This window comes from Poromitra crassiceps, assembly GCF_964638095.1.
Source record: "Poromitra crassiceps genome assembly, chromosome: 13".
In the NCBI taxonomy this organism is placed as follows: Eukaryota; Metazoa; Chordata; class Actinopteri; order Beryciformes; family Melamphaidae; genus Poromitra; species Poromitra crassiceps.
In genome coordinates, this window is record NC_139644.1 from 33,797,085 (window position 1) to 33,811,753 (window position 14,669).

General features: G+C 48.2%; 1 protein-coding gene across 3 annotated transcripts in view; it reads right to left on the reverse strand.

The window, feature by feature from the left end:
• Positions 1 to 14,669, reverse strand: part of LOC310787951 (myosin-10-like) — a gene marked incomplete at its 5' end in the record, with an annotated part of 94,619 nt that overhangs the window by 77,370 nt on the left and 2,580 nt on the right. For all 3 annotated transcript variants that reach the window (XM_083649397.1, XM_083649396.1, XM_083649395.1), the window contains one exon: positions 3,046 to 3,202. In XM_083649397.1, coding sequence (XP_083505523.1) covers positions 3,046 to 3,202 — 157 coding nt within the window. The remainder of the gene's footprint in view (positions 1 to 3,045; positions 3,203 to 14,669) is intronic.

The following is a 14,669-nucleotide window of genomic DNA, read 5'->3' on the forward strand; positions in this document are numbered from 1 at the left end:
TAACTTGGTCAATAAGTATGTAACATACAAAATAAAACAACCCGTAATATCTTAATTTTATGTAGAATGCAGAGGACATGTAACTGTTTAGTTAAACTTGCATTCCAGGAATATTGTGCTCTTAAGATGACGTTAGTGGCTCGAGTCTGTTTCGTCCTGAAACCCACACGCTTTGCGGTGGTGGTTTTAGCGTAACCTATGTGCGATTCGAGGCGTAAAGTATGTGCGTTTTAGCGTAACTTATGTGGGATTCGAGGCGTAACCTATGTGGGGTTTGGCGTAACCTATGTGCGATTCGAAATAACGTATCCGAGATAGAAAACGTTATGAATATAGCCACGTTATAAACAACAAACTAACGCCGGTGATCCGTATGGAAACAGTGTTACTCGAAATGGTTAATATTGGCCACAGCAGGCGATTACCCATGAATGCACTGCGCTCTTAAAGGGATATTTATCGACGAGATTTTTGCCAAGCTGGACCTGATTAGTGATTTGCTCCGTTCGCCCAGACGGGTGTCAAGCTGTCAGCAACAAGGCTGGGAGGATCACACCGGAAGAAGCACCCATCAGCTAGATCAGGCAAAAATGGCCACCAAAAATAAGGTGGATAGCATGCGAGCATCTCACGGGCCCACGCTATGAGGAGCTTACTAGTGATCTCAGCATGGCCACTGGCCACTGCAGCACATTACTCTGAGCCGTCTCTGCTGGCACACTCTCTGCTGCTACCAGTGTTGTAGTCACCTCACTGTCTATACCTGGAGTCAGAGACGAGTCTGGAGAGCCAGGAGTCCTTAGAAGAAGTTGTCTTGCTGTATTAACATATATATTGGCCAAGAGATGCGCTCTTGTATATTCACGAATGGATACAGCGATACACAGGTTTACATGACATGCATGAACAGACAGTCAAAGATACTTATAGGGCACATATCAGATGACATGTGTTTTGATGTACACTTTGAAGGCAGCTTTTCTCTGTAGACTCTACCTATCTGTATCTGTTATTCTGGCCCTGTACAGGGCACAGGGAGAGAGAGGGGAACTGACAATGTAGACTACAGGTTATCTGAATATTGTGTCTGCCTGTGTATGTATCTACAGTAACTATGTGTAACTGCTTTCAATAATAAATCAATATCAATTATTGATTATGTAAATAAAGTTAATGTAACTTAAATTTTTCTACGTCAAGGACTATTAGGTCTCTGGACTATTATTGACATGCCATATCAATATCAGGCCTTGACTTAGTATCACTATCACTTCATAATGCATTGACGTTGATGGCACTCGTACATTTTGATAAAAACACAAGCTGTTGATTCATTCAGAAACAGTGGTATTTATTGTTCAAAATAAAATAAAAAAGTATCTTGTCTAAATCTAATCTAAATCTGAGTGAGCAAATGCAGGAAAATGACAACCAGTCAGAAACAGTTCTTAAATAGTGACACCAGTATTGGATTCTAAACCTTCTTATGGTTTCTTCTATGCCAAAAAAACTAAACAAAAAACTTTGAAATGTATGCTTGAGCTTAAATTTGAACTTGGGGAAACAAAGTTAGATTAGGTTAAAAACAAACATGAATTAGGTCAGTTCATGGTTAAGTGGAATAACGTCTTGTGGAGCCATGGTGGTTACGCCTCAACAGTGTTTTATGACAAGCTACACTTGCCAATAATGGAAAAACAAACTTGATATTTGCGGCTGGTGAGACAGCAAACCACACCCCACACACACACACACACACACACACACACACACACACACACACACACACACACACACACACACACACGGCAATTCAATATGTTTGTTAAATCACTTTGCCCAGTGCTGACAATCATCTCCTGACACTATGCTAAAGTCAATTAGCAGCAATGAGACTGCTGATACAAACACAAGGACAAGTCAGTTCATCATCTACGTGACCCTCCTCCATGACGGGCTGATGGGCCGCTCAGACATAATCGGTGATGTCACATCCTCTCTGACCTTGTGACCTTTCACACACTTCCTTAACACACTAATCCCGTGGACTATGCAGCGAAACCCATGCTTCCTACAAGTGAGCTAAACTCTGCCAGGAGAGCAAGGCCGTAGCCATGGAAACGACTTGAGGGGGACCAAATCTGCCGGGGGTCCCCCACCACCCCTCCGCATGTTGGCATCATCATGCTCTCTCTCTCTTCCTCTCTCTCTTTAATAATCTGAACGCAGCAGAATGAACATGAAAGAAATATGATCAGTAAACAAGTGCTGTTTCTTGCCATGATGTGCAGGAATGGATCAATAACCATTTCTGATCTGAATGGCAATGATTATTATGTATATCAAGAAATATTGACTCATCTCTTGTACAACTGTATATTGTTTCTCACGCTTATGCATGGACATTGTGACATCATCAGTGATGTCATAAATCCTTCCCTGCAGAGGGTATAAGTAGGACCGGTAGAGTCATTGATGCCACACGTGGGCAACTCGAGTTCCACACTCAAGTCCAACACAGTCTGTGAGCAACTCCAGCAACAATGTGTGTGGTGTCATGGGCAACTCAGGCTGCTTGAGCAACAAGAGCAACTCCAGCAATTGTAGGCCATGGCGCTGCCACCCTATTATAATAGTAAGATATATTGGACGGGGACATTTTGAGAAAAGTTTAATATTGAGGGGGGTGGGGACACGACACATCCCCCCAATATATATTATGACGACTACTGCCTTGCAGGAGAGACCAAAACACACTCACATAAAACTTTCCGCCTCAGTTTCCAGCTTAATTGCACATAATAATAGCAAATTCCACAAAGTTGCCAATCAAATGCTAAATCCGCCTAGTAAAACTAGTCCACGGCAGCAATGTCCCTTTGCCAGTGAGCGTTGTTTATATCAACTGAATGGATTGATTGTGAAACACTAACCTCCTCCACCCTGGGGACAATCCTCACACATGCAATGTTGACAAAGGTACAGTAACACCAGTGAAGAGCTTAAGAAAAGAAAAGCTAGACAGAAGAGAACCTTCTGCCTCACCTTGGAGCATGCAGCGGTACGCAGACTCAGAGATGGCGTAGATGTGTGGTGGCATCTCGTGCCTCTTCTTGCCTCGGTACATCTCGATGATGTTCTCGGAGTAGATGGGCAGGTTCTTGTAGGGGTTGATGACCACGCAGAAGAGGCCAGAGTACGTCTGCAGGGAAACAAAACACAAAAACACACGTACACTGGGGAATGAATAAAAGTGGCAAAGAAAAAGCTGGGCAGACTCTGCAGCTCCACATCAGAAGAATCACCATGTTTTTTTTTATTTAATTCTATTTTTTTATATATTATAGCACTGCAGTTAGAGTTGTTCTGATACCAATACCAGTACTGGAAATTCCTCCGATATGGCCTAAAACGCTGGATCGGGTATCGGCGAGTACCGATACCACCCGGATAATAAAACGTCCGTTTTATTATCTGGAAATGTTCCTGGAAATCAAGGGGTTTAACCTGAGCCAGGCCAGACAACAATGATAGCAATAAAACATGACATCCATACAGTAGTAGTATACAGCTGTTAAAAATACATATCGTATCAGGGAGGAAGAAATGTGATGGGAACATCTCTACCTGCAATATTGCAGACTGTCATGGCAGCCGCTGAGCAGGGCTCTCTCTCTCTCTCTCTCTCTCTCTCTCTCTCTGGCAGCTCTCTCTCTCTCTCTCTCTCTGTCTCTCTCTCTCTGGCAGCGTTGATGGGCAGATTGGTGGTACCTGCATTCCGCACGTGGGGAGGTGAGCCTGTCAATCCAACTACTTATTCCCTGCTGCACCTGCACTCATCATCAGATCATTAAATCTAGTGTGCTGCTTCTTCGTGCCACTAGAGACCATGGCTGACCAATTTAGGGCCCGCAGGCCAAGCTCTATTTGTCTTAGCCCACCACGGATTTGGAAGAAGAAGGAGGAGGAGAAAAAGGAGGAGGAGGAAGAGGAAGAGGAAGAAGAAGAAGAAGAAGAAGAAGAAGAAGAAGAAGAAGAAGAAGAAGAAGAAGAAGAAGAAGAAGAAGAAGAAGAAGAAGAAGAAGAAGAAGAATTATGTTAATATGTTTTACCATGTCAACCTAGCTTGTCGGGAAGGTGCCTTTCCCTTTAAATGTTTATGGGTTTTTTCCAACTCTAAATCTCCCTCTAATAAACTTACTGTTAAACAGATAAGAGAGCAGAGTTTTCATTATTTTCAAAAACTTATTTTAGATTCAGAATGTAAACCATATATATAAAATATAATACATTCTAATGTCATGTCATTTCACATAGGCTAACATCGACATTTATTTTCGGCCCACGGCCCTCGATCCAGATTAATTTTGGGCCCTTCATAGGAAAGAATTTGGGCACCTCTGCGCACTAGACCAGTGGACTGCCCACGTTGCTGGCTGCCTGTTCCGGCACCAACCGCCGGACCCCCGCCACTGTGCCGCCGCCCGCAGCCCCCCCAGCCCCCCCAGCTCCAGCTCCAGCTGCCTGCTCCGTCCTGCCTGCCTCTGCCTCTGCCTCGCACTAACAACTCAATACAATCCTTCAACTAAGTCTCAGGCTCTGTGGCTGCTTTAGGTTTCCCTGCCTGGTCGTCACAGCAGACATACAAACCATCAGGGGGGGCTGGGGGTTGTAGTTCAAATAACCGACATGCCAAAAGAGCACGCTAATCCATCGTTTTCTAGCCTGCATTGTGTCAATGAAGCATGAGCTGTCATTACCCGCTATTTAAGAGCTTACGTCACCACCACGGCCGGCACGCCACACCGCGATACAGACAGAGGAGAGGACTGATACAGACAGAGGAGAGGACTGATAGAGACAGAGGAGAGGACTGATACAGACAGAGGAGAGGACTGATACTGACAGAGGAGAGGACTGATACAGACAGAGGAGAGGACTGATAGAGACAGAGGAGAGGACTGATACTGACAGAGGAGAGGACTGATACAGACAGAGGAGAGGACTGATAGAGACAGAGGAGAGGATACAGACAGAGGAGAGGACTGATACAGACAGAGGAGAGGACTGATACAGACAGAGGAGAGGACTGATACAGACAGAGGAGAGGACTGATACAGACAGAGGAGAGGACTGATACAGACAGAGGAGAGGACTGATACAGACAGAGGAGAGGACTGATACAGACAGAGGAGAGGACTGATAGAGACAGAGGAGAGGACTGATAGAGACAGAGGAGAGGACTGATACAGACAGAGGAGAGGACTGATAGAGACAGAGGAGAGGACTGATAGAGACAGAGGAGAGGACTGATACAGACAGAGGAGAGGACTGATACAGACAGAGGAGAGGACTGATAGAGACAGAGGAGAGGACTGATACAGACAGAGGAGAGGACTGATACAGACAGAGGAGAGGACTGATAGAGACAGAGGAGAGGACTGATAGAGACAGAGGAGAGGACTGATAGAGACAGAGGAGAGGACTGATACAGACAGAGAGTCAGACAGAGTTGAGGGAATGGAAGAAACCCACACAGCCTCTGGTCTCTGACGTAGCAAAGTCCCCAACGAAAGCCTTCAAATGTGAAACGGCATCATGACACAAAGAGCACAGAAAAGGGGGGCGCGCGTCGTGAAGAATGGCGTTGCAGCGAGCGAGCGAGCGGCTTTGCGCTGCAGACGTTTAGACTACTTTGTGACTTGCGGTGTTGTGTTTGGGCTGTGTAATGATCCTGGAGATGGCTCCCCAGAGTGCCTGTGTGGTATGAACTCCTCTCGGCTATGCTGTGGGTTCACTCTATCGGGCTACAAGGCAGACCCAGGAATGAGACCCAGGAATGAGAGAGAGGCCCTGGTGGTGGTGGGGCGCTGGCTCGCTCTCATTCTACACATGCTATAGGATCTTTGCATTCCCCCCTATGGACACAGAGAGAGAGAGAGAGAGAGAGAGAGAGAGAGAGAGAGAGAGAGAGAGAGAGAGCTGATCCCTGCTTACCAACACTATGACTTCCATCACTGGCATGCTAGACTAATCCTATGGACCTACGTACAGTACATATACATGCTGGCACACCCACACACCCCACCAGCTAGCGGCATGTACTGTACATACCTACCTAATGAGTGTAGTATATCACACACACATATTCACATATTCACAGATGTTTTTTGAGAGGGGGTGACAGTAATGGCGCAAGAGTGAGAGAAAAGCGCTGATACATTGATAAACAAGTCATGCCAATCACAGGGCTGGGTATCATTTCAAAAATTATAATACCGGTACCAATACCAGTATCCTTAAACCGATACCCACCCATACCAAAAGACGAATTCATTCGATCACTTTCTTCCCCCGAATCCCTCTGCACTTTATGGATTTATTTCGCATACGCCGCGCTTTACTTCACCACCACAGACTGTATGGGTTGTAGCTGCTGCCGCGGTGGTGGGCCAATCACACATCGCATTCAATCAAAGAACGCTTGTGGTGATTGGCTGCAAGCAAGATCCAACCAGTGTAGGGAATGATCCAGGGGCAAGGGCAAGAATGCCCCCAAGAAATCTCAGAATGCCCCTAAAAACCGTGATCAAGGGGCAAAAAATGCCCCCAAGATTTGGATCATTTTATTTACATTCAATTCATTTAATTTCCATTTATTTCCACCTCTAACACACACTCAGCACCTGCAAGCTGTTTGCCAGAAGAAGATTATGAAGACGACACTCACACAAACAGCACTGTTGTTCACACACACAACACTTTAGCAACTTCAGGGTTGCCACTGTTTTGTAATGATACATTTCAAGCAGTTTTCAAGCAATAAAGCCTGGGAAAAAAGAGATTAGAACAAAAATGTATCCAGCGCAGGTTACCTAGGGCCACATATTTGAGCTAAGAACGCCTACGAGGGAGAGCACAACAGAATGACAGCTCAGCGATCAGTAAATCTCTGTATGCTTGTAGCCTGCGTGGGGAGTGATGCTGCAGATAGGAAGAAAGTGTATCAAGCTTGGTCCAGCACTACTGATGACATATACAAATGGTATCATAGGTGAATTTTGAGATGACAGAGTGCACGAGGCTCAAACTCGGCTAAATCCAAGCACTTTTAGATTATTTTTTTCTTAAATCCAAGCACTTTCAAGTGCTTTCCAGACCCGTGGCAACCCTGAACTTTATGCACTAATTACTATTTTTCTTAAGTGCCCCCGTAATTTTGTAAATGCCCCCGTTTTTTAGGCAGTGGGGCAAAAGCTGCCCCCAAAATATATTTTCTACACTGGATACAACAAATAGCCTTGTCTTTTTTTTTTTTCAAGGATCGAATGCAGGTATCGTTTGACAGGATCGAATGCAGGTATCGTTTGACTGGATCGAATGCAGGTATCGTTTGACTGGATCGAATGCTGGTATCGTTTGACTGGATTGAATGCAGGTATTGTTTGACTGGATCGAATGCAGGTATCGTTTGACTGGATCGAATGCAGGTATCGTTTGACTGGATCGAATGCAGGTATCGTCTGAGTGGAGAGGTTTCGATACAACTTGTTACTGGATTATCAGGCCTATCTGGCAGGAGGCCCAGGGGATCAGAGGCAGCCGGCTCCAAGGTCAGAGTGACAGACATGTTAGTTTGTTCTGTCTCCTTCTGGGACCCTGCATCTATCTGCACCCCTCACAGAGCAGGACACTGTTCTGTCTCCTTCTAGGACCCTGCATCTATCAGCACCCCTCACATAGCAGGACACTGTTCTGTCTCCTTCAAGGACCCTGGATCTATCTGCACCCCTCACAGAGCAGGACACTGTTCTGTCTCCTTCTGGGACCCTGCATCTATCTGCACCCCTCACAGAGCAGGACACTGTTCTGTCTCCTTCTAGGACCCTGCATCTATCTGCACCCCTCACATAGCAGGACACTGTTCTGTCTCCTTCTAGGACCCTGCATCTATCTGCACCCCTCACAGAGAAGGACACTGTTCTGTCTCCTTCTAGGACCCTGCATCTATCTGCCCCCCTCACAGAGCAGGACACTGTTCTGTCTCCTTCTAGGACCCTGCATCTATCTGCACCCCTCACACAGAGCAGGACACTGTTCTGTCTCCTTCTAGGACCCTGCATCTATCTGCACCCCTCACACAGAGCAGGACACTGTTCTGTCTCCTTCTAGGACCCTGCATCTATCTGCACCCCTCACATAGAGCAGGACACTGTTCTGTCTCCTTCTAGGACCCTGCATCTATCTGCACCCCTCACATAGCAGGACACGGCTCTACAGTCATTTTTAGTCTGTATGCTCTGTGAAATCACTTCAACTTCCCTCCCCTATTTTGCATCTCCTATCTGTGTTCCTTCTTCAGTTTTCGTGAGAGTGGGTTTATTTTTTTAGGAGCAGGGATAAGTAAGATGGTTGCACCACCAGACCCTTTGCACAAACAGTCCATGGCATGATGTGGATGAGCTCCATGTAGAGCGAGATGTTGAGGAGATGTGGGTGGGTAAATCAAAAGCATTGAAGGAGGCTAAGGCCATGTTCAGACTAGGAGGCCAAATCTGATTTGTGAACTTTAATGACCTATTAATGATTCTATCCAGATTGGTTTTATGAGTCTGGACGCTCCAAGTCTGATTTGTGTCACTTGTCCCAAACCACATATGGAGGTCTGGACACAGAGATCCGACTTGAACACTTGCCCAAATCAGATCTGTGGCAGTGCGGACACACTACCAAATCACATTTGGGAAACCAATCGAGATAATGATGATTAACACCTTAAGTGCCATAGCCGAAATAATTCGTCTTACATAATCCAACGCTTAAGTGCCAGAGCCGAGTTTACTCGTCTTACATAAACATTTTTTTTTTTTGACGGTGGGACATCAATCAACAACTTTTACATCTTCGAGATCACTATTGGAGCAAGATAATGTGTATAATCTATTTTACCGACCCACTAAGTGTTGACAGTGCTCCCCCAGACGACCGAAATCAAAGAAAAAACTGCCGCGGGACCAAGCCGTTCAAGGAAATGCCGTGGCGATTTTACAGTAATCCATTCAAGACTTGTCTTGCCTGAGAGCGGCCGCGCACCGGCAGCAGCACACAGAGAGCGGAGAGCGATTTGCAAAATAGATCATAGGTGAAACACACTTTGAAACACCTCAGAAAGGCCAGAATCAACATCTGCCCATCGCCCACGCATTCCCCGGCCCATCTTGACTCGCACAAGGAGCGTCCGCACGCAGGCAAGCAGGCAGGCAGGCACACAGGCAGGCAGCAGCAAAAGCGCTTCTGACACGCCCGCTGTACAGCCAGGAGGAAGGAGGAGAAGACACACGGAGGGAGGAGTTTGAATGAGAGGGGTGTTTCCTGTTGTTATGGAGGAAATTACTGTTCAAAACTATTGTTTAGAATGTCTGACGGTCTTACTGATGCCAAAAATGAATGGTTAAAGTGACTGTTTCACAAAAAGCCATTTATCTCTGAATAAATTTCCAGACGCTGAAACCATGCTGTACTCAACGGCTAATATCTACATAACTACTAACTCTGCAAACTAACTCTTTTAGACAGAGAAAGCACACATTCTATTAGTTATTTTTAGATGATTGGTGTTCATGAATTCGTAACAGAAAAGAATCCTCGGCTGTTCTAAAATGAGCCAGAATCGTCAAAAACACCCCTGGCACAACTTACCTACAGGAATGAAAACATGGCTGGCATTCAATGTGTTAATGACTTCAGCAGCAAATCGGATTTGCCTGTAATGTGAACATGGCCTAATACAACTGTCAATTAGCACGTCACAGTCTTGTTTGTGTGTACATGCATACAGTACATATGCCATGTATACATTTGTGTGTAAGTAAAGTGCCAGCCTTCTCTTTCTCCTGCCAGTCACACAGGCCCTGGAGCTGAAGTTCATAAAAACATGGACGTTCTCTTCTCTGCAGCCTGCAGTCTGTAATGAATGACTGGGCCTCTGTTTTAAAGGCCTTTAATTGTTTCAAGAGCTCTATTCTGTTACACCCTCCCCAGCCACCACCCCCCCTCCCCCCCACCCGCATCAGGCCGATGAATGGTAGCACCTCTGGAAGCCAAAAGAGGATGCAGCTAAATGCCAAAGATGTCATATTTAGAAAATCTAATGTCCCACGCTGTCCTTTTGCCACGAGTCTGGAGCCATTCAAATTCAACGTAGCCTAATTGACAGCTAATCAAATCACTTACTGTAAACTGGGCTCTTCTGAACAGACAACTGAAATCTGTATCTTTGTGTTCTGTAAAGCCAAAGTCTACATCATATTAATTACCCTCATTAAAATGACAGTCATCTCAGGCATTCAGTGTACTCACTGAGGGGCGCCATGATGACGCAAGTGCCTCAGCAGCCACAGGTCAGAGGAGTATACTGTGTCCATTATGTCACCGCTGAGCTAGGAGGCTTCAGTCAGCACTATGAGAGGGAGGCTCTGCCCTGCTGATAGATATGCTCTGCCCTGCTGATAGAGATGCTCTGCCCTGCTGATAGAGATGTTCTGCCCTGCTGATAGAGATGTTCTGCTCTGCTGATAGAGAGATGCTCTGCCCTGCTGATAGATATGCTCTGCCCTGCTGATAGATATGCTCTGCCCTGCTGATAGAGATGCTCTGCCCTGCTGATAGAGATGATCTGCTCTGCTGATAGAGATGTTCTGCCCTGCTGATAGAGATGTTCTGCTCTGCTGATAGAGAGATGCTCTGCCCTGCTGATAGATATGCTCTGCCCTGCTGATAGAGATGCTCTGCCCTGCTGATAGAGATGATCTGCTCTGCTGATAGAGATGTTCTGCCCTGCTGATAGAGATGTTCTGCTCTGCTGATAGATAGATGCTCTGCCCTGCTGATAGATATGCTCTGCCCTGCTGATAGAGAGATGATCTGCCCTGCTGATAGAGATGCTTCTGCCCTGCTGATAGAGAGATGCTTCTTCCCTGCTGATAGAGATGCTTCTGCCCTGCTGATAGAGAGATGCTTCTGCCCTGCTGATAGAGATGCTTCTGCCCTGCTGATAGAGAGATGATCTGCCCTGCTGATAGAGATGATCTGCCCTGCTGATAGAGATGCTTCTGCCCTGCTGATAGAGATGCTTCTGCCCTGCTGATAGAGAGATGATCTGCCCTGCTGATAGAGAGATGCTTCTGCTCTGCTGATAGAGAGATGCTTCTGCCCTGCTGATAGAGAGATGATCTGCCCTGCTGATAGAGAGATGATCTGCCCTGCTGATAGAGATGATCTGCCCTGCTGATAGAGAGATGATCTGCCCTGCTGATAGAGATGATCTGCCCTGCTGATAGAGAGATGATCTGCCCTGCTGATAGAGATGATCTGCCCTGCTGATAGAGATGCTTCTGCTCTGCTGATAGAGAGATGATCTGCCCTGCTGATAGAGAGATGCTTCTGCCCTGCTGATAGAGATATGCTCTGCCCTGCTGATAGAGATGCTTCTGCTCTGCTGATAGAGAGATGCTTCTGCTCTGCTGATAGAGAGATGATCTGCCCTGCTGATAGAGAGATGCTTCTGCCCTGCTGATAGAGAGATGCTTCTGCCCTGCTGATAGAGAGATGCTTCTGCCCTGCTGATAGAGATGCTCTGCTCTGCTGATAGAGAGGTGCTTCTGCTCTGCTGATAGAGATGCTCTGCTCTGCTGATAGAGAGATGCTCTGCTCTGCTGATAGAGGTGCTTCTGCTCTGCTGATAGAGAGGTGCTCTGCCCTGCTGATAGAGAGATGCCTCTGCCCTGCTGATAGAGAGATGCTCTGCCCTGCTGATAGAGAGAAAAGGGGAGGGCGGGCGCTGAGGGAGACAATCTAAAGAGGAGGAGGGGAAGGAGAGAAGGCTGGACAGAAAGTGGAGAGCAGGGCAGTAATCCAGCTGACAGGGCTCCCTCAGGTCCAATCCACTCCAGGAGCAGAGGCGTAACAAACACTCCGCCTCCGTACCTGAGGGGAGGAGCCTGCTGGAACCTGAACTCCACTCTCCTTTTTGACGCTAATGAAAAATTGATTCCCCCTATCTGAAAACTGGGGCTGCTATAAATAGGCTGTCTGTTCTGTACTCTTCGTTTTTGTTATGTGCCGTGCAACACCTGAGGCAGCTGGTGAGGCTGCAGAGATACCTGGGCTGCCCCTGAGGTGTGTGTGTGTGTGTGTGTGTGTGTGTGTGTGTGTGTGTGTGTGTGTGTGTGTGTGTGTGTGTGTGCGCGCGTGCGTGCGTGTGTGTGTGGAGGGGGGGAGTGTGTGTGTGTGTGTGTGTGTGTGTGTGTGTGTGTCTTTGTTATTTGCTGCGTCACGCCTCGGCGCACTCCAAGACACGACACAGAGCACGTTCTAACCTCCTCCGAAATATGCTGATCTGTGCCCGTGTTTAACTGTACGTAGGGGAGTCTCCTATTGAACTGAGCTGCATTGGTGCATCAGTGAACTAATATTTCAGGGTGATGTTAGACGTCCGTGATCATCAGCCCCCCTACGTCTGTGATCTTCAGAAAAGCTACAATGTGCAAATGCATGATTGTTGCAGCACTGTTGCAGCTGCTCCGTCAACACGCGGAATTCTTTGGAAAACCCTGCAGCACTAAAGCAGGGTCTGCCTCCTCTGCTACTGTAGCCAGATAGCAAACCGTGCGTACAGAATACCCAACACCAGCCAGCCCGGCCCGCTCCAGGAAAGAGAAGGTGATATTTCCACAGTGAAATCAGATCCAGGGGTGGGGAAGCCGTGGCCTAGTAACAGCTGAGTAACACACAGGCAACAGCAGTCACAACAGCACCGCCATCTGCCACCTCTGATCAGTCAGTCAGTGTGCCTGCACGCAGAGGCCACTGCAGGGGACAGAGGGGACACTGCAGGGGACAGAGGCCACTGCAGGGGACAGAGGGGACACTGCAGGGGACAGAGGGGACACTGCAGGGGACAGAGGGGACACTGCAGGGGACAGAGACCACTGCAGGGGACAGAGGGGACACTGCAGGGGACAGGGGGGACACTGCAGGGGACAGACGGGACACTGCAGTGGACAGAGGCCACTGCAGGGGACAGAGGGGACACTGCAGGGGACAGAGGCCACTGCAGGGGACAGAGGGGACACTGCAGGGGACACTGCAGGGGACAGAGGGGACACTGCAGGGGACACAGGCCACTGCAGGGGACAGAGGGGACAGAGGGGACATTGCAGGAGACACTGCAGGGGGACAGAGGGGACACTGCAGGGGACACTGCAGGGGACAGAGGGGACACTGCAGGGGACACAGGCCACTGCAGGGGACAGAGGGGACATTGCAGGAGACACTGCAGGGGACAGAGGGGACAGTGCAGGGGACACTGCAGGGGACAGAGGGGACACTGCAGGGGACAGAGGGGACACTGCAGGGGACAGAGGGGACATTGCAGGGGACAGAGGGGACATTGCAGGAGACAGAGGGGACACTGGGGCCAGGGCTTGGTGCGTGAGGTGTAGGAGACCTTGACCATTCCCCAGACAGCGCTCTGCTCTGCTGATGTCACCACACAGCTAATGAACGCCTTCAGACTGCCTCTTGAAATATGATCGATACGCTGAGAGACGGCCTATCAGATCGCAGACAGAGCCGAGCGCTTCTGAGCATGGCAGCACAACACAACACCTCCTGTTCTTCTTCTCTGCTTCTAATAAGCTGCTGATTCTCACACATTATGTTAAGGAGCAGGACGGCATCAGAAGAATTTACTGCAGTCCAATAATAAAAAGAAGAAGCTGTGTGTATTCAACAGGCCAATTGGCAGAGTGTAGGGGTCATGTGTGTGTGTGCCAAAATCATAGTGACACAAAACAGAGTGTTAAAGAAGTGCAATCACAATACCAAGGCTACAGGCACTTCAGTGTCCACCAGACGGGCCAAATGTGTCAACACACACACACACACACACACACACACACACACACACACACACACACACACACACACACACAAAATGAGTTGAAGCTACCATATTTCAAACTCCTACACTGAAAATAAATGTCTCGCCTGCAGGATTACAAGGAAAAGGGATGACTGAGCTTGTATTTTCTGGCGCTGTCTAAGCTGTTGCCCTAGTGTGAGCGTTTGAATAATATCAATATTCCAAAAGGCCAAAGAGGTGAGGACACAGACAGGGAGTTAAGAGTGAGGACGATAGACTGGATGTCATTATGGTGCTGGACCAGGCCGAGTGTGGGGGAGGCGGGGCAGGGCAGTGTGGGGGAGGCGGGGCAGTGTGGGGGAGGCGGGGCAGGGCAGTGTGGGGGAGGCGGGGCAGTGTGGGGGAGGCGGGGCAGGGCAGTGTGGGTGAAGACAGGACGGAGACTGAGCAGCAGCAGCGGCGGGAGACAGACAGACAGACGGACGCAGTCCCTTTTCGCAATGGAAGAATGCTGAGGCTTTCTGACAGCTGAGGCTTATCTAACGGCACAAAGGCCCGCTTGTAGCCCCGCTACTGTGGCGTAGCCTAGCGTGTAGCAGCGCCGCGGTTAGCCTGTGACTCACAATGTCGGCAGATAGCGAGCGAGCCGCTGCCAGACCGGCCGGCCGACTCCACACGGATGGAGCCGGTCAGACGGGCAAGGGGCCATCGAGTGACACGCAGGCCAGAGGCCAGTTCAAATCCT